The sequence below is a fragment of the Protomyctophum bolini genome, assembly GCF_963924005.1.
Source record: "Protomyctophum bolini genome assembly, chromosome: 8".
In the NCBI taxonomy this organism is placed as follows: domain Eukaryota; kingdom Metazoa; phylum Chordata; class Actinopteri; order Myctophiformes; family Myctophidae; genus Protomyctophum; species Protomyctophum bolini.
Window position 1 is genome coordinate 16,190,423 of NC_137869.1, and position 20,501 is coordinate 16,210,923.

The window sequence follows — 20,501 nt, forward strand, 5'->3', positions numbered from 1 at the left end:
GATAATGGAAATATTATTGTAATTTGTTTCATTTTAATGTTATTGTCTGCCTTATTTTGAAGATAGATTCAAGAGGCCAAAAGGGGGTATTTGTCACTCACTCATACAAGACAACAATATAATTTAACAGAAATATAATATTGGCTTTAAGAAACCTGCACTTGAAAGCATCCCATTTACGCTCTTCATCTCACTATTTTTATTATTAAGGTTTGAAATGATGGTTATGAGGGTGGACTGGAGGAGGGGGGTTACAAAAACAAAATTTTCATCACCACCAAGAACAAATTGTTCCATTTGTAAAAACTCCCATTGTATACCACTAGATGGCATCATATTTGTATTTAACCATCAAAATAGATCTTTGTCTTGTGTGTTGAACTGTATTTTTCCATTGTGTGGACCTTTTGAGGACGTTTCTATAGCCTTGGTTTATGTTTCTGGGTGGTTTGTGGGAAATAAGCTTCATTGTAAGGAAGAGAACCTCCTGTAGTTGTATTAACTATGAGCAGCTCAGCATATGGATGAAAGTCAAAGAGAAGAGATCACGTTTCTGTCTGGTCCACCAATCACGTGCAAGGAGCTGTTCAGCGGTGCTATAAATCCAGTGTGGAAACGAACAGCAAACAGGAATGAAAAACAACAATCACAAGAAGGAACTACACAAAACCTCCAGGGGCTGTGGCAGTCGATTCATTCTTTTTGTCAGTTAACATAAGGTAATTTAATTTACACTTTTCTATAGACAAGTGTTCTTTAATTGCTGTTTTATTTTATTTGTATCGTGTTTTGATACAGATGTTGACATGATTTCCTATAATTTTACACCAAGTGTGTTTTATTATTATTTAGTTATTAACGCACATTTAAAACTGTCATCACATTTTCCAAAATGTGCCCCAATCACACTTTCCTGAGTTCCTCCTCCCGAAAGTCGCAGACGCGTTGTGAACTTTACATTCGTTATTTTCGCAGTAGGCCCTGACACTGTACGAAAAGACGTATAAAATAATACATGATGTATGCATGTCAGGCATGTCTTATTTTTTTTGTAGCCTATGTAAAAAGCAGTCTATATGGCTGGCTTCTTTGTTGTTCGGTGTCTGCTCTTACACAAAGACTAATAAAATCGCCATTGATCATCATGGTTCAAACGGGACGTATGCTGATCAGTAATGTCTTAAATTAGCATTTCCCAGTAACGTCAGATGTGCTTAAATCAATTATTTTAATGTCACTGTAATTGGCATTGCACTGTATCACAATTGCTTCGTGATGTGAGCCTGACTTTCTCCTGGAGCTATTCGCATCTAAAGTACATCTTGTTATGACATGAAGTTTTACCCATGTACGCTGGGTTGCATGGATGTATCGTATCTGCAGAAAATTGGTGACGTTCATCTACACTACAGGTATATTGTATTTTCTAGGCTTTTGGGTCAAAATGGCCACCTCAGCAAGTGCAAACCTGAGTAAAGTTGTGAAGCAGCAGTACATGGACCTCCCTCAAGGAGACAAGGTCCAGGCCATGTACATATGGATTGATGGGTCTGGAGAAGGACTGCGCTGCAAGACCAAAACTCTGGATTCTGAGCCCAAATCCATTGAGGGTAAGGTGTGTGTGTGTGTGTGTGTGTGTGTGTGTGTGTGTGTTTGCGGAACATACTGAGAGTGTGACACACTGACATTTCGCTGCTTGTGAGTGACAAATAACCCTGTATGCACAGTGTCTGTCAGGCAATGTTGTTTTAGCCAGCCTTTCTTTCTTTCAGATATCCCTGAGTGGAACTTTGATGGCTCCAGTACCGAACAGTCGGAGGGTTCCAACAGTGACATGTATCTGATCCCTGCAGCTATGTTCAGAGATCCATTCAGGAAAGATCCCAACAAGCTGGTTCTGTGTGAAGTCTTCAAGTATAACCGCAAGCCTGCTGGTAAATTTATTCTTTAGGATTGATTATAGCAATAGGCCTATCTCACAAAAGTTGTATCATTGAGAACCAATCTACGTGCCTGTTCCAACAGAAACCAACCAACGGCTCACCTGTAAGCAGATCATGGGCATGGTTGATAACCAGCACCCTTGGTTTGGTATGGAACAAGAGTATACCCTTCTAGGCACAGATGGACATCCCTTTGGCTGGCCGTCGAATGGCTTCCCTGGCCCTCAGGGTGAGTTTGTGGTGTTCCTGCTCTTGTCAATGAAGACTGAATGCAAATTGGGTTCTAAAAACTGATTGATCCTCACAGGCCCTTATTACTGTGGTGTGGGAGCTGACAAGGCCTATGGACGGGACATGGTGGAGGCCCACTATAGAGCTTGCCTGTATGCTGGGGTTCAGATCTGTGGAACCAATGCTGAAGTCATGCCAGCTCAGGTATTTCATGTTTACGAGGCCTAGTCCCTCCAACGTCTGGCTTTCCCCTGTGACATCATATGACAGCCAAGTCTATGGACTTTGTGCATTTCCCCCAAAGGCACCCTAGCTCACTTCCCCCAGCCCCCCCATCCAAAATAAACGGGCTGTATTCTGCTTTACTCTGGTATTTAGTGTCTTTGTTACCTTTTTCAGTGGGAGTTCCAGGTAGGGCCTTGTGAAGGAATCAATATGGGTGACCACCTGTGGATGGCTCGCTTCATCCTTCACAGAGTCTGTGAGGACTTTGGTGTGGTGGCCACATTTGACCCCAAGCCCATTCCTGGAAACTGGAATGGTGCTGGCTGCCACACTAACTTCAGCACTAAGGAGATGCGGGAAGATGGTGGATTGAAGTAAGGATATGTTCTTTCTTGAGAGGGCTGCAACTTTAACTTTCTATTTATACACCTTTTTTGTATAATGAAGTCTTATCTTTAAACAAATTGATTAACCACTTAACTGTTTTATACTATGGTGTCATGCAAAAATAGTGAACTGGCAGATCTACAAGCTTGCAACGCTTGACTGAACTCGTAGATCTGCTATTTTCGCAGTTTCCAAATCCTGGGATAGATTAATAAATAACTGTTCGACGACTTGTTGTACCCCTATTTCTTGCACTCAGACTGCATTACATGCTGCATCCTGTTTTAAACCATCTAACTCTCTTCATACAGAGCCATTGAGGATTCGATTGAGCGTCTGGCCAAGAGACATGCCTATCACATCCGTGCCTATGACCCAAAGGGGGGGCTTGACAATGCCAGGCGTCTGACCGGTCACCATGAAACCTCAAATATTAACGAGTTCTCAGCTGGCGTGGCCAATCGTGGTGCCAGTATCCGCATCCCCCGTGCAGTGGGCTCTGACAAGAAGGGCTACTTCGAGGACCGCCGTCCATCTGCTAACTGTGACCCCTATGTTGTCAGCGAGGCTTTGATACGCACATGTCTGCTCAAAGAGGAAGGGGATGAACCCACAGACTATAGCAAGTGAACGTCCTCTGCTGCCCTCTTTGAAACACACCTCGTGTCAAGCATAAGTGTCATTACCAGTACTGTACAGACCTCAAGCCTGATTTATAGTTGCTTGTGTGCACCAACACTGGCTGAGCTACAAGCGCACGATGTGTAGCATTGTGAGCTTGCAGATCAGCTATCATTGCCAGTACTGTCTTGTTAAAGGACCATGCCGGTGTCTATACAGGTCATTGTCTATTCATAGATCCGGCCATTTTATATCTTACCTAAACATCGACCATTTTCCTTTGCTTTATTTTTTTGTTTGGCGCTTTCACATTTTCTGTGTTTGCTTAACATCACTGCACTGTAAACGTTATTTATTTTCCCAAGAACTATGATGAAATTGTAAATGCAAAACTAAACTTTGACCAAAAACATCATTGCCTATCCCAAGCCAATTTTGTACCATGCTGAAATATGTACTGACTTCTTCGAATGGCTATTTAAAAGTCTGCCGTAATGTCAAGTACACTGAGTTTCAAATGTATTTAACCCTTCAAAGCCCGGATATATTTCTACTTGCAAAAAGATTTCAACCGTACTAGTACTTACTACTTAGCAGAGGAAAATATATATAATAAATTTTACATTTGGGGGATATCTTTCACAATAATAAATGAAACATGTTCTAGACATTCTAATCACAATATATATATATTACAGGCATTTTACTTAAAGGTTAGCAATTGTTAAATTTCAGAGTCCAGAGATTTTTAAGTTGTATGACTTTCAGCCTCTGTGTCGGGTATTTATATGCAAATATCTTGACCAATGGAATTGTAAGACTAAACGAACATCAATGATGTTTAGGTGAGAACAATATAACTGTTGCCCAAAAGCATGACTAGTATGGCCTTGATGATTACAAGAGTAATGGATGGACTGACGCAGTGACATTCCTTGTGCATAAGGTTTTTATACTACAGTTCCTTGCCTCCTGACATGAGCTGCATTTTTTTGTCTGGAACAACACATTTGTTGGTGGGGTGTAATGAATATATATATATATATATATACTGCTTGTCATCAATTTGTAAATGGTCTTGACAGGATTGTGTTTTGAGCTCAAACTTTAACCCAAAGGATCCCGAATGCATTTGAATGTTTGATTTGTATCTATGTAGGCCCAAATATTATGTGTTTACTTGTCTTTAGTCAATATCATGTTTTTATGATGCATGTGATTGTTTTCAATCACTGGGGAAAAAAATAAAGATTTCTTTTTTACCACATACTTCTGTGTTGACCTGAAAGCAAAGGTCATGTCTGAACTATCTTGTGCAGTATGTTGAATTAGTTGAAATAAGGATGCAACTGTAATCATTAGAAATGGAATGTGTACTGAAATGCTTGACGAGCTGTGATTAATTACAGACAGGGTATACCCTGTTTGTGTTTCAAAGACTTCACTACAAGATCAAGTGACCCTGCTACTTTACAGCATTGGTTTCCCAACATCAGGACCTGGTTTAATAGGTCATGAGTACCAATTAAACCAGGTCCTGATGTTGGGGAAACCATCATCTTGATTACTTAATCCATACAATCTTTTCAAACATTTTCCGGGGAGGGGGGGATTTAAGAAACATCAAGACATTTTCTGAAATTGCAGATCTATAGCCTGATCCTCACACAAGTCACGATGTGCTGCGTTGTCAGCTTGTAGATTGTAGCTATTTTTGCTCATTTTGAACTGGAATTTAGTGGCAATAGTCCGGCAGTCGAGGTGGACGGGTGGGAAATTTGGTATATAGTCTTTATTTATTGGCCTAAAATATTGTCTATATACATATATTCATGAATCCACTTGCTGACCAGCTGTTGGTATTGGGCAATTTGTTTTATAGGGGTTTCTTGTGATCCTACCATTAACGTCCTATGGCAGGCAAAAATGAAAACCCCCTAGTTTGACATGTCACATGCTACTTAAAGCATAAGGAAAGATTGACAATTTTGCCTGCCATAGGATGTTAATGAAAAAGAAATTGCCCAATAGTGACAGCCGGTCAGCAAATGGATTCATGAATGTATGTAAATTATAGACAATATTTTAGGCCAATAAAAAAGACTATATACCAAATTTCCCACTTTAAACAAAATAAGCTGGCTGCCGGACTATAAGTTTGGATCGAGAAAACACCAAATTTATTTTTCAGCTGTTAAATATAAATGTGCAATATCTGTAGTGGAATGTAGACATCCATTAATCCAGTTGTAAAGTAGGTCAGTGAAGTTAATGGAGGGGCAGGTAACGGTTGCTCTTGAATATACAGTAGCTTACAAGAGCAAATGTTTGTCAGTATATGTGGCAAACAGCACAGAAGAAGATGATGACCGGTAATTCCAGCTCTACTTGAAGATTAGAAAGACAATTGAGGTCACGGCAGTCGGTAGCGCTGTCGGCCTCACAGCTAGAAAGTCCTGGGTTCGATTCCTGCTGGGGGCGTGTTCTCTCCTCCTCAGCGCCCATACCCTAACCCTAGGTGGGGTTGGTGAAAGGGTCTTTCTATGTGGAGTTTGCATGTTCTACCCATGTCCCCATAGGGCACTGTTTCCCAAACAGTGGGTCAGGACCCATTTGTGGGTCACAGACAAACTTTTATGGATCCCTTTATTTTTTGTTTCCCACATTTTGTTTTTAATTAATATTAGTTGGAAAAACAAAAAAACATTCCCAAAAAAAATAAAAAAATCAATGAAAGTAATCTAATTAATAAATCAAATAGAAATCTAAGAACATACAAAATAAATTAGAAAACAAATGTTTAAGAAGTATAGTGAAAATAGCCAATCTAACAAGCTCTGTGAGCTTGTAGATCTGCCATTTTCACTAGTTTGGGTCCCGGGCAAATGTCTAATTCCTCTTTTGGGTCACAGGCCAAAAAAATCACACCCGTGTGAACTGAGTGGTGCAACACCACCCCCCCCCCCCCCCTCTCTCATTAGCAGGCAACAGTGCAGCGCCATCTCTCTCTCTGTTTCTGGCACAACAGCACCCCTACTGGTACTAATAGTCCTACTGGTGCTCATTAACGTCACATAGGCGGACACATAGGTGAACACGGACATTGCTGTTCCTTGGAGTGGTTGACCACTCAAAAAACATGCAGTAATCTTGGTCTCTATACTGCCTCCCCTGGTCAGCCAGGATGATGGAGGGGAAAGGAACGGGTTAGAATAACATGCTCCTTCCACGTGCTACGTCCTATCTGGGAAACTCCCCCTGTCAGGTGATGAGAAGCGGCCTGCTCACTCCTCATGCATTGAAGGAAGCATGAGCTCAGTTCGGGGCTCTCCCCAGCCAGGTTGGCAGAGGGAGAGTAGTGTGGTTTTATGGGTTACAAAATGTAGTGTAGGGCAGAGACAGAGATAGGGGAGCTACGAAAGCCATGACAATGGGAGTCACATTCAAACCCCGATGCTTGCATCAAGGAAGGAGCATCATGTGGCAGTGCACTAACTGGTTGAGCTACTCACCTGGCCTCAAGTGATAGGCTACTTAGAGTTTTAATTAGTTTCAGACCTTTTCATCTTGACACAAGGAAAACTGGTTAGTCTAACTTTAGCGATAACAATTATTTTAAGTGGATGAGAATTCCAAAGAGAAATCTCAACTGTGCTATTCTGCCAATGTGTCTCAATGGGAACATTTTCTTTTTTGCAGAAATCCTCAAATGGCAACAAAGCTGTTCTCTGCTCCCATTGAAAAGCATTAGCAGAATCCGCCCACATAGGCAGAATTAAAGTTTGGTGTGACTGCGCCCTAATACAACATTTTTAAATAAACTTGACAGTCAAAATATACTGCTGTTAGATGAATACTCTATACAGTATCTTTTTTTAATATATATTTGGAGGCTTTTTCTGCCTTTATTAGATGGAGTACAAGCTTACATGAAATGGGGGAGAGAGACGGGGAGTGACACGCAGCAAAGGTCGTTGGGATTGGCAGCCTAGGTGCCCGGACCACTAGGCCAAACGTCAAATTCTTACAAATTTATTTTCCAATTGACTGATATATTTCGACTATTATCATGGGTTATACCTTCCAGTAATGTTTGAGTATTTTCCATCTATTAATATTGCTGTATATGAATGTCTATGCCTGACCCTCAACTGTACAGTACAGTGAGTACTGGAGGCTACTCGGAGTACAGTCTGTACTCCGAGTCCGAGTTGAAATAAAGGTTATGATGTTGATAGTACAAGAGTATATAAAGTGATGACAGCTACTTAACAAATAATCTAATGGCTAAAAGGTGACGATTAGTAGTAGTCTCACGTAGCCAGACAACTATTCACATATTCACATTCTCTGAATGCTATGAAGCATATGGAAATTGTGAGAGGCAACAGTCTGTCAACACGAGAATGCCACATACGCGCAAGCTATTACATAACACCAGAGAGGTTGATAATATGCATCATAGTGCAAAATGTCAAACTAAGTAACAAGGCATACGTTTTAATGGACTATGACAACACCTTTTCATCTATTCTATAGGCTCCTTTCCCAGAATCAAAATCAGATCAAGTCACATCACCGGTTTATACCGGTGTAAAACATTGGGTGAAATTTGTTTTTGTGCAAGCTCCATTGTTTTCCTCCCCCAACCACGCATGTGGGTTATGTAATCTCAATATACTACTTACAGCATGGCCAAGCTTGTAACCATTGGCACGTGAACTTCAATTCAATCAGAGTAGCCTATTTCAAGGCTTAATAAGACCAATGTCCGAAAATTGAAGTCTTGCGATCTCTGTGAAAGTCCAAATGAAGTGCCACCCGCAGATAGATTGTTTCTAATTCTGTCACGTGAATGTGGGGAAAATGTCTTTGCTCTGGAGGTGGCAGAGCCCTACTTGTCCCACAACAAGCATGGCTGTGTTGTTGTTGTCAGCAGACAGGGCTGTGAATGCAACTCCCCACTCTCTGTCTCCCCTGTGTGTGAGACAAACCACTGAGACTGGAAACTTGAGCAGCTGTTAAAGCAGATCCATGCGGTGAGATAGGTTAAAGATCAGTGGACATTGGGACTTTGAAACAGATCATACTCAAGCCCCCCATGCTCTTATTGTGAATGTTATCAGTTAGGGACAAATAATCCTCAGCAATCACACGCATGGTTGTGACAACTTGTAAGGATACCATGTTCCACATGATTGGCTCAAAAGACCACTTTTTTATGTTTGGTTTCTTGTGTGTGCCTGACTGCCTGGGTCGGAGGCAGAGTTCATGCTTTAAGTTATACATCTGAATGAGGGATAGGGAGGACGTGTTAATTTTAGTTAGACAAGTACATCCTTTGTCTGAGCCCATAGCGAGCTTAGTGGGCCATTATGCTGCACGACTGCACGTGCAGTGCAGCTGATAAGAAACTTGAGAAAGGAAATATGCAAGCTGGGGCCTCTGTGAGACCAGCATGCTCACGTGAATGTGTAAGTATGTGTAAATATGTAAGTCACGCAGGCGCATGTTTAAGTTAGTTAACCTATATGCATAGATGTGACATCATAGTCATACTATACTTAACCTTTGCATAACCTTTGCTGAAAATCAGCTTGAAGTTAACTACAGATGATAATAAAAAAGGCAGCCAGATTGAGTTTTACTCAATTAATTTACTTTAATGCAAAGTGATATAATGATCCGGTCTGTTGTTCTCTCAAAATATTGAAGTCCAAAATTACATGTGCATCCTTGTCAGCATGTGTGTTTATTCTGTATTCCTATACAGGATGTGAGCTGGCTTGCACAAAAGTCGCCGTGAGCATGAGAAGTTGTAGGGTCATATCCCCTCACCTACAGTATTTCTCTCTGGAGCGTGGTTAATGGCGTGCAAGACAAACCAAACTCTTGAGTCTTTCTCATATCCTGTTTTTCCAAACTGTATGCTATGGTGTCAAATTGCTTATTCTCAGTTGGGACAAAATGTTCTCCTTGTGCAATATTTGTCTTTCTGCCTACTGAAGGCTAGTTAGGTCTTTGTTTAAAAATAACTCTGACAATGTAAAAACTCTTGAAAAAACATTTTCCATAATGTTTTTAGGCTGCCTACTGTGGAAAAACCCCTTTCTGTATGATTTTATTTTGGTTGTTTGTCTGATCTCAACTGAAAGACTACAAGAATGTTATTGAACTTTTCGTTTTTTCATTCAGTATCTCAAGCAACATTTATGTACTCTCCACTAAGGCACTATACTATACACATCTCTACGCACGCTACACTACTAAAACTGATGCATTTGGGGCAGTAACTGGAGACTTCGTAGGTGTGGTGTTTACAAGTGCACTTACAAGTCCACAATCATAGCAAGCTGTGCTTGTTTTACAGTCCTTTGTTGTCAGGCAGAAAACGCATCTCCTCCTTTTTTCCCTTTGGAAGGGAAAAGGAACTCTGCTTCCTGCGGGATGGCCACACAGATTCAGAATGCTGTATGGCCATTCATACGGTGTGTAGAGAAGACAAACTGTTGCCCTGGTTTGCATGACAAGGGCCTTTCTGAGCTCCTCCAAAAACATCCTCCTTTAGTTCCTCTTGCTTGCCTTTAATGTACATTAGGGGTTTATCCTCAGGAAGTCCTGTACTTGTTCATCTTTGGGATGTACTGTATGAAGCAAAACGTGCCTAAATTTACAATTTAGATTGCTCTTAGATTGCAGATGCTCTTATCAAGAGCAAATTAAGTGCAAAATCGAAAAAAACAGAAGCCCTAGTCTAAACAACATGCTATCTGAATCAAGTGTAATTTCTCTCCCCTGTGTTGTGAGCAGAGTTTGAAGAGCTTAGGCCTGTTTCGTGTCACGGTGCCAACCATGGTGCCAACCAAGTAAAACAAGTGCCCCCAGAGTTCAGGGATGACTTCATCCTCATTTGTGATCCTGTTTGTATTCCTGTTCATGTACTCCTCTTGTCAGCATTTTCTGGGTAAAGCAAAGCAAAGCAAAGTTACTATGTTTACCCAGGGTAACTGGACTAAGCTCAATAACTTGTTTACAGCCAGGCCCTGCTCATAGAACATTTCATGGTAGGGGTTCAATGCCTTGCTCAAGGGCACTTCAGCGGTGGTAATTTTAACGTGCCGGTCCAGGGATACGAACTAGCGACCTTCCGGTATCAAGACCGCTCCGCAAACCGTTCGGCCACCGCTGCACAGCCTGATTTTCGTGTTATACACAGAAAATAGCAAGCTCACAACACATGACAGCACTTCATGTTCTGAGCTTGTAGATCAGCTATTATCGTCTTCGTGAAATAATAGTTAGTAGAGCTCTTGACCAGACATCTTGGCTGACAAGTCTGCAGGACATTAGTGTAATAGTGTGCATGACAGTAGAGAGCTAAGTATACTGCCTCTGGTCACAGCAAAGAGGTGATCCCCATGTCAACAATAATATAGTCTTTTCCAAGCAAATTAGCATTCAATATAATAGACAAAATAAGATAAAACAGCTCCCTAAATTCAATAACGTGGACTCATACCACCCAAACCAAATGGCCCTTTCATATCTGTACCAGTAATATTATTGTCCATAAACAATGCTTATAATCCTAATAATTGAGAAATTAAGATATATATAGTGCAATATTATTATTTTTCACTTAACAAATGACCAGAGTTTAGCTGCAGTAGAAGTTGTACAGAAATGAAGAGGTGGTTGTCACTTCTCAGTCTAGGAAATCACTGAACTTCAGAATCAAAGAGTCTCTTGGAGTCTGCTTGGTTCACCTCCCCCGACCGACAACCGTCCATTCACATCTTCTAGTAAAGTTTACAAGCCCTGACCCTTCCCCCATCCACCATCAGCATTGATAATGGAATTTTACAAAGGTCAAAGAAGTAAGCAGCACAGGGAAAACAAATGCACAGCACACATGCAGACGTACCATGCATGCACGCATGTGTGCGCACGCACGCACGCACGACACATTGTTAGGGTTCAATGTCTGGATGAAAGGTATCATTTCTATTTCAGAAATAGTGAAAAAAACTGACTAGATGTGATGTGTGATTGTTTTTTTTGCTTTATTTTATTTTTTTATATTAAAAAGAATGTGAACATTTTGAAAATGTTCACCTAAAATAATATGCCCAAAATAGGGACCAGGTTGAAAGTGGCTAATAAGAAAACACGTGTCTTTAACATGTCAAATGTCATATCGATGGCTGTGGATTGAAATGCACTCTGCACTGATCTGCAAACAACATTCAGAGCTGTAGAAAATATGCATAAAAGAAGAATTTGATGTTTGAAGTTTAATGCTGATTTAAAGCTGATAGAGTAAAATATATGCATACAAAACAGATATGTAAAATATTCCTGGCCCAGGCTGGCCTAGTGGCCTAGGCTGCTAATCCAGCCTGACAGCTTGTCCCCGGGTTCGAATCCGACGACCTTTTCTCTTGACAACTCTCCCCCCCAATTTCCTGTCAGCTGACTTTGTCACTATCTAATAAAGGCAGAAAGTCTCCCAAAAATATCTTAATATATATATATATATTATTTTTTTTCAAATATTCCTGCGACAAGAGTATACGTATATCATTGTCATTGTTCATTGTTAAAGAAATGGCAAGGCTAGTAACAGAGACATGCAGTGTAGCAATAGAATAGTAATAGACCATAGCTTGCTATGCATAGACGTTTGTATATATCGTGCACATCATGTGCAGGTGAGACATCATTTGGAAGCACATATCCGACACGTCAATCTAAACATAGGGGGCATTTAAACCCCTCGTCTGCATCTTCTCTTTATATTTACAGGGCTTGTCAGCTAGTACAATGCAGGAAATCTACCCAAGTGACCTTCAGATCTTAACATAATCATAGGGGGAAATACTTAAAGTATTTTTACTTCAGTGAGGCAGTAACTCTCTTTGTTTTTCAGCGAAATGATATCTCTCCACCACCCATTTGCCAAATTCAACAGCAAGTAGGGCAACTGACTCAGACAAACGTGTATTGTGGCAAATTCAGACTCGCCCCATAAAGCTTTGGGGGAAACTCAAAGAGATAAAAAGTTTAGACAGGCTGTGAAACAGCAGACAACAGGTGTGAGGTTAAGGGTGGAGCCGGTTTAAACTACGTGTCACGTGAAGGACCACTCACAGCACAGGTCCCTAGGCAAGATCACAACCCTCACGCATTTTACCACAGACGTCACATTTGAGAATGTTTGTGCTTTTTTGGGAGGGGGGGGGGGGTCAGTTTGACGTTTCTCAGACACTGTACGCTGTTTGGACCACAATGCTCCTACACACTGATAACAAAGTGCTTACTGACAGAAACAATTGACAAAGCATTTCATTCATCTGTCCATTTTGTGTTCTGATGTAGCCTATAAAAGATGAAAACAGCCGAAACAGGCTAATGTTTGTGAACACAAACTACTGTAAGCACTAAGCAGAAGAACATCCCAACCCTAATCCAACTCTAACCCCAACCACTAACCCCATCCCTAACCACAACCTGAACCTCTGAAGAATACTAAACCTATCAGGACGCTGGGAACATACTGTACACAGTGTACAGTATGCTTAACCAACCCAACTCCATCTAATTTATCCTCCTCTCTATTGAATTGGATTAAAGAAATCAAATCCTTTGAATTGTATGATAATTATATAAAATTCAAGGCTACACTGCTACTTTATTACTGTTGGGTAACATTTATGTATAAGCCTAACTTTAATGTATGAGCCACCACACCAGTATACAAATGCACTACAGTGGAAAATTCCATTGGGTATGTTCTCAATTAAGCTGGTCTTCTCCGCTACAAAATTGAAGAACCACCCCCAGGATGACTTTGCACTTTTAAAGAAAATCCAGCATGCCCCATTCTGCACTCAAGTCTATTTCCTTGCTCTGTTCATGTCTGCAACGGAACCTAAAATCTGTATCCCCACTATACCTGGGAAATACACATGATCATCTTTTTAAAACCAAACAAACATGAGGGTTTTTTAACCTTATCTCTGATGTGCCCCTGCTGGTAGGGCAAAAATGATTCAGTGGGGAATCTACAAGTCACACAAACAAAAGAAGGCTAAACTAACAAACTTGACTTAATTTGCTTCAACACAACAGGGACCACAGTCACACGTGACGGCTGACAGCTTGGGGGGCCTGGTTCATTTATAACTTTCCTTATAGCAGTTCAGTTGTTTGAACTGAGTACTAGTTAAACATCCTCTGCCTGCAGCTTTGTTGTGACAGCTTCCCTGCTGCACATATCAGACAGATATTGGGGCATATTTCAACCCCTGCTCTACTGTTTTAGTCCACTTGAAACCAAATCTAACCTTTTTGCTATAATATAAAACCACTGATATTATATTTGAGATATTGCAGATGGAGTTTAACCACAAGAACCCTAGCCTACACTATTCTGGGGGTGAACATTAGGAGAAAATTTGATATATTGCATTGTGAGCTAGATGGTCTATTTTCGGGGGAAGAGATTTGGTGTAGATAAGGGGGGAAAGTATACCTATAGACTAGAGAGACCAATGGGGGACTCCTGTCAACAAAGTAGCCTATATATAGGTTTTAAGTGGTTAATGTGACAGTATTGCCTAAGTAGGCTAGATATGTAGGCTAGTCGATATAGGAATGGGCACAGGCAATGATCCCCCTAAATGCCCTGACTGGCCCACCAAACATGATGGAAAACCACATTTCAAAGATATTTCAAATGAATGGGCTTATATTTAAAACTATTTGAAACACTACGCTACAATTTAGGCATTTAGCAGACGCTCTTAATCCAGAGCAATTTACAGTAAGCAGGAACAAAAGACATACTAACTAACTACAACTGTCGCACCACCAAACCAACACCATTTCATCATCCAAAAAATAAAAAGCCGCTCTCTGCACAACCAGCCAACCAGCTTGAATAATGCTCTGCCCTGATTTGCCAACCAAGTTTCACCAAGTCTCTTCTGGGAAACTCCAACAACCACAGGCCTCCATAGCCCACCCCTTAATTGAGGAGCCACAGAACTCTTAATTACTTTAGGCTACACTGGCAGGAAGCCTGGTGGGCGAGGTTACACTGGCAGTGGCACAGTGCAACCCATCATCTCTGTCTCACACTGGCTCCTGTCTGGTTACTGTATTTGGTAACTGCTGTCATAGGCGCTACTGTTTAACCACTTAAGCCCTTTATTTATTTTTTAAGGTAAGAAAATTTCATTTTTAGTAGATATGTTTTTCTTTTGCCCAAAACAGGGATTCAATAGTAATATAATATAGGGGATTGTCTCCTGAAAGTCCTCATATAATATATGCTACATTAGAATGTCTGGAAGCCATATAGATATTCCCCTATATACTTCAAATAAATAGATAGAAGAGAGGCCCCTGAAAATCACAGCAAAAGTTAAAATCTCAAAAGTGTCAAAGAAAGCAGTGAATAAGGGGGATGAGGAGAATGAGGTTGCTGAAGAAAAATAGGGTGATGATTACCTCTTCTGGCAGAAAACGGTACTGCATTTTATTTATAAGTTTTTTCATGGAGGACCAACACATGGTGACGCGAGGTTAAACAACAACCTGGCTGCAGCGCTTACGAGAAACTGTACAGGATGTTCTGTTCAGCTCCACGGAACTGTAGTGTAGAGAGGAGGACACTCCTTGAAAACATGGTGAACTCTCAAACAGACGTGGACGTGGTGGAAAGCAAAAGGACTCAGTAAAATTACAATAGTATAGCCCAGTGGTTCCCATTCCCAAAGTGGGGTCCTTGATGGAGTTATAGGGGGTCCCCAGCTAAATGATAATAGTTTGGATAGTTATGGGTCTGTAACCCATGCAGAGAGTGCACAAATGGAACCAAATTGTACACTAAGAGTTAAATTAACATTGATTTTACAATATAAATTGGGGGTCCGTGACGACAGTCTACGGACATGCATTAGTCTACGGTAGTAATAATAATAATAATAATAATAAAAATGTATTTGTATAGCACCTTTCATGACATGAAATGCAGCTCAAAGTGCTTTACAGAGCAATGGAGAAAGAAAGAAAATAATAGCAGTAATGCAATACAGTGAGGACATGAATAACAAAATTAAAAGATCAATTAAAAGCAAGAGTGTAGACTAATGCATGTCAAACTGGGGGGCTCCTTGAAAATTAACGTGTTGAGAATCACTGAGAGGGCCGTAAAAAATCTTCTCTTATGGGGGTCCCTGGCATATCTTTAAATTAATGTCAATTTGGGGGTCCTTGACATAGAAAAGTCCTGTCTGATTGCATTAAACAATGTTAAACTCACCAACATTGCAGCTGTACGAAAAGCTTGAATGATCCTCTTTCTATCTGAAAAGTTTTTGTTTCATGAAAATCCACCATAGAAACGTTATGAGCTAATTTCTGTCAATAAATGCCCTGCATTTGATTATTTTTCTAAGTGTCAGAGTTTGGAATTGCTTGTTTTCAATAATGCCTCCTGCATTATGTGACATTTAGAAACAGGTGGCACGCAAGATGGTTGAGTGATTTCCAACGAGCCCTTCTCCACTCAGTCTAGATGAGGGGGGCGTGTCCTGATGGGAAAATCATGCATGTGCATACTCTCTATGGCCCTCATTTATCAACCGTGCGTACGCCAAAATATGGGTGCACGCCGAAATTACCGACATTTTTGACATTTACCATTTCCGCCAAAGCTTGAAATTGAACGTGACAACGTTGAAAATCCACGTTTGCTCCTCAGCTGGCGTACGCATGTTTTTCTCCGCAGAACGGCGGAGCAGCATTGTTTGACCAGCTGAGAGGCTGCCAAAGGCATCGAAACATATGTATTCACTCCTAAAATGTTAATATAAAACTGTATGTATATGGGCTACATGTAAAAAAAGAAAAAAGGAATGGACCTACAAGATGTGTCTTTGTGTCATATTAAATTTATAGGAGCTTTCCAACTTTACAATTAAAATCGCACTTGATTTAAGCCATTTAAACAGTGTTTTGCATGAGCGCATACATGCGAGGATTTGGGCTGTCTGTGCTGGAATATTTCCATGACGTTGGAAAGTATAGCCTACGTGCAGTGCTGCCTGCAGCTGCGGAGAGTCCCAACATGCATGGGTAGCCTATATACTGTAGCCTAATCTACAGTAGGCCGATGTCTTTCTGGAGTTACATGTGCAATCTCCTCCTCGTTTAATAAACCCGACGCGTCGCTCGAATGCCAAATGTACCGCCAGCGCAAGTGGGAACCGCATCGGAGATGTAGGCTACCCAGCCAGCCCACCACCACCACTCCTCCAGTGCCAGCCACATGGGCTACGGTTTTAGCTGCACATTCATATATTGACAGTTGAGTTGAGTTGACAGCCTATCCACTGCAGCGACTATAGCGACTGTGAGGCAATCTAAATAGACTGTCGAACGTGCATGGTCAGTTGATCACGGTGTCACGGACAGACAGACAGGCAGACAGGACAGGATCAGGATCGAGGAGCAGCACCTATGCAAAACAGCAGCGTGTGTGTGTGTGTGTGTGTGTGTGTGTGCGCGCGCGCGCCTATTTGTTATTTAATTCATGGTTCACAGGTTCAGGTTTTCGTTCACTAATAGATCTTGTTGTATATTAAATTAAAAATACTTTAATAATTTAATATAACTGTACAACTAACAACATACAGTGACAGTTGCTTGCAAATTGCGATATGTGCGTCAGCGTGCGTGCGGGGGGGGTGAGGCGGGCAGCAAGGGGGAAGCGAAGCGAGAGGAGAAACAGACCTACAACTTTATTTAATTCATGCAGGTTTATTTATTTAAGATACAACAAGTTGCAAGTTGCGTGTGCGTGCGTGCGTCTGTGTGTGTATGAGAGAGCTGGGGCAGCAAGTCCATGTAACCATGGTTTCAGGAAACGTATTGCCGTTTTCAGGTCGCAAAAACGAGGGCGAGGCTTGATTTCATAGGGCGTGCCAGATAGATTTCAGCCGTCACATTTATTAACGTCAGAACGAAATTAAGGAAGGATCAGCTGTTTGCGATCACTTTATAAATGCCGTGGCGACGTGGGTGTACTACGAAACCTGCACTCGAATCTGTGGCAGATTTTACACTCGATTGATAAATGAGGGCCTATAAGCGCTCAAACTTCATCTCATCTCATCATCTCCTTACACCCCCCCCCCCCCCCTCCCCCCTCGCTTTGTTTTTATTGGAAAAATGTCACGATGGGAACTATGCACATTTCACCCACATTTTCTACCTGTCAAACTGTGATGAGACAATAAACATGTATTCTGATACATCTGGTTTACTCTAAGGTTTAGATCAGCATCAGCAGAGGCGAGCCACTGGAAGTGCACCACGGCCGCTGGTCCGCATGGTGGCAGTGTTTTCCCATGTTGGTTTCCAGGTAACTTTGCAGCATCAATATCCTCACCTGATTCGACCTTTCCATCCTAATTAGGCCTATGGGCATGCACAGTGCCGGTTCTAGGCCTTTAGTGGCCCCAAGCAACATAATATTATGTGCCCCCCCGGGTCCAGAAAAATCTGTAAATTTGCCATGAAAATGCTTCAATCTGGTGCACTTTGAGATCAAAATTAAGAAGCTAGGTGGGGGCCACATGTGGCCAGTAGCCCATGTAAGGGATAGGGGATACATACAAAAAGAAAATCTTCTCCCTGTGACGTGGCCCCCTCAGTGGTTGTGGCCCCAAGCGACCGCTTGGTTCGCCTTATGCCACCATGCATATATATATATATATATATATATCGTAGCCTGTCGCCAGCAGGCAGAGCGAATCTGAGCGATTCAATTTCAAAGGCTCTGGGAATCTGGCTCAAGTTTCTGCGTGCGCGCAGTAGGCTACGTTCCGTCGTCACAGAAATAGCCGATCTACAAGCTCAGAATGGCAGCTTGTAGCTGCGTCGTATACCATCCTACTACTACCGTCGCTTAACTCCTCCTAAACTCCACTGGTTGTGCATGTGCACTATAGCACAGTGAGTGAGCACACTTGTCTTCTTGAATGAGTTGCTTATTGCTGTGGATGTGATGTAACTGTTGCTGTACATTTTTGGGAAAGCAGAGGTGAGTACCAGTACCACTGTCCTGATCTGAGAGGTGAACGTAGCCTGTGATGATGTAGTAGCCTATCTACTGTTTATTTGCAGTTGTTTGCACATAGAACAAGAACTGTAGCTGTAATAAATAATAATACTATAAATAATATGATATTGCGCTTTTCATGGTACGAAACTGGCTTTACAAAAATAAATGTATAATGCATGGGTATTTGGAGCTACATATAGTACAGGCCGACATTATAATATATACCCAATACTTGGGTATTGTATCTATACAATTACTTACTTCATGCATTGATGTTGAAATTAACATTTTTTTAATATAGTGCTGGCTTAAGTTTACATTACTACACATCATCACACACAGATTTAGAACTCATGTAATCTGTTCTTTCTGTTTCTACAGTTCCTGCCAAGAGGGAATATAAAGTGTCAGGAACTCCCAGTGTAACTTGCAACCCATGCAACTGATTTAATTTGCTTCTGTTTAATTGAATACAACTGAGGCTGGCTCGCGAGGCAAGGGAGATATGTCTGAGGAAATGCCGATGTGGACCTCTGACAGGTTAGCTGACAAGAAATACATTTCAAAGAGAAATCTAAGGAAGTATGAGGAAAAACAGCAAGTTGCTCATCTCATCCCAGACAGCACTTATAATGATGATGCCAACACACTCTGGGGCTGTAGTGACACTGAGATGATTTATCTGAACCCTCAAACACCCAAATGGACCCTTATGGACAAGTTTGCTGGACTTTTATCAGGAGAAGAGAGTGAAGTTGGTCATAACCAAGACTGCAGCCGTCGAGATGAATGCACTCAATATATGAAAGTCAACAAAACACATGGACCAAGGAATGTTTACTCAGACACTTTGCAGCAGAATGGAACCAACTGTGCCAAGGTCCAGAAGTTACAAATTGACGATACTGCCAGTCAGATGCTGTGGAATGTGAAAAACATAAATGCTGATGGACAAGGATGTTCTATAGATAGCGCTGTGAACATGGAATGCAATGATAATGATCCTCTTATAAAGGATGTTTTATTGTTTGACGCCTGTGAGGACAGCAAGGTCCGTCGACTTTTTGAAGCTATGAAAAAACGTGGAGTTCAGACCGACGCAGAGAACCGTCCTTATAAATGTCCCCACTGCAGCTGGGCTTTTAAGAAGCTCTGCAACCTGCAGAGTCATTTAGAAACGCACAGCGGCTTAAAGCCACATGTATGTGATGTGTGTGGAAAGGCTTATTCTCATCAAGGCACACTGCAGCAGCACAAGCGCCTGCACACGGGCGAGAGACCGTATCACTGCCCTTTCTGTGTCAAAACCTACATTTGGTCCTCTGACTACCGCAAGCACATCCGTACGCACACTGGAGAAAAGCCCTATGTGTGTGACACCTGTGGCAAGGACTTTGTGCGCTCCTCTGACTTGCGGAAGCATGAACGCAACATGCATGTCAACAACAAGCCCTTTCCTTGCACATACTGTGACAAGACCTTCAACAAACCCCTATCCCTGCAGCGACACGAGCGCAAACACCTCGGAGAAAGACCTTTCTGCTGCCCCGACTGTGGGAAAGCATTTGCCTTGGCAAGCCGCATGGCAGAGCACCAGAAGACACACAGAGGCATGCGTCCATATGTCTGCTCCGTGTGCGCCAAGAGTTTCACAAAGTCATCTAATCTTATCGAGCACGAGGCCATTCACACTGGCGTGCGGCCCTATAAGTGTACACAGTGTGGGGTGTCCTTTGCCATGGCATCTCGTCTGGTGCGTCACCAGTATGTTCATACTGGTGAGAAGCCATTCAGCTGCACAGGTTGCAACATGAGCTTCACCCAAATCACCATGCTGAAGAAGCACCAGGAGCAGACCTGCGCTGGGAGGATCTTTGTCTGTACAGAGTGTGACAAATCTTTCCCATGTGCGTCCAAGCTTGCACAGCACACGCTGAGCCACAAGAACAAGAATTTGTGAC

At 41.8% G+C, this 20,501-nt stretch overlaps 1 protein-coding gene across 2 annotated transcripts; it reads left to right on the top strand.

Annotated features, from left to right (window-relative positions):
- Positions 1-456: 456 nt before the first annotated feature.
- On the top strand, positions 457-4,676 carry LOC308320645 (glutamine synthetase). Of its 2 annotated transcripts, none has more exons than XM_080771217.1 (7): positions 457-719; positions 1,413-1,610; positions 1,773-1,934; positions 2,026-2,172; positions 2,251-2,378; positions 2,574-2,773; positions 3,098-4,676. In XM_080771217.1, the coding sequence occupies exons 2-7, from the start codon at positions 1,445-1,447 to the stop codon at positions 3,414-3,416; spliced, it is 1,122 nt and encodes a 373-aa protein (XP_080627343.1). In that variant the 5' UTR covers positions 457-719; positions 1,413-1,444; the 3' UTR covers positions 3,417-4,676. The 2 variants fall into 2 exon arrangements, with proteins under 2 accessions (XP_080627343.1, XP_080627342.1); XM_080771216.1 differs by having other exon boundaries at positions 459-719; positions 1,431-1,610.
- Positions 4,677-20,501: the final 15,825 nt, after the last annotated feature.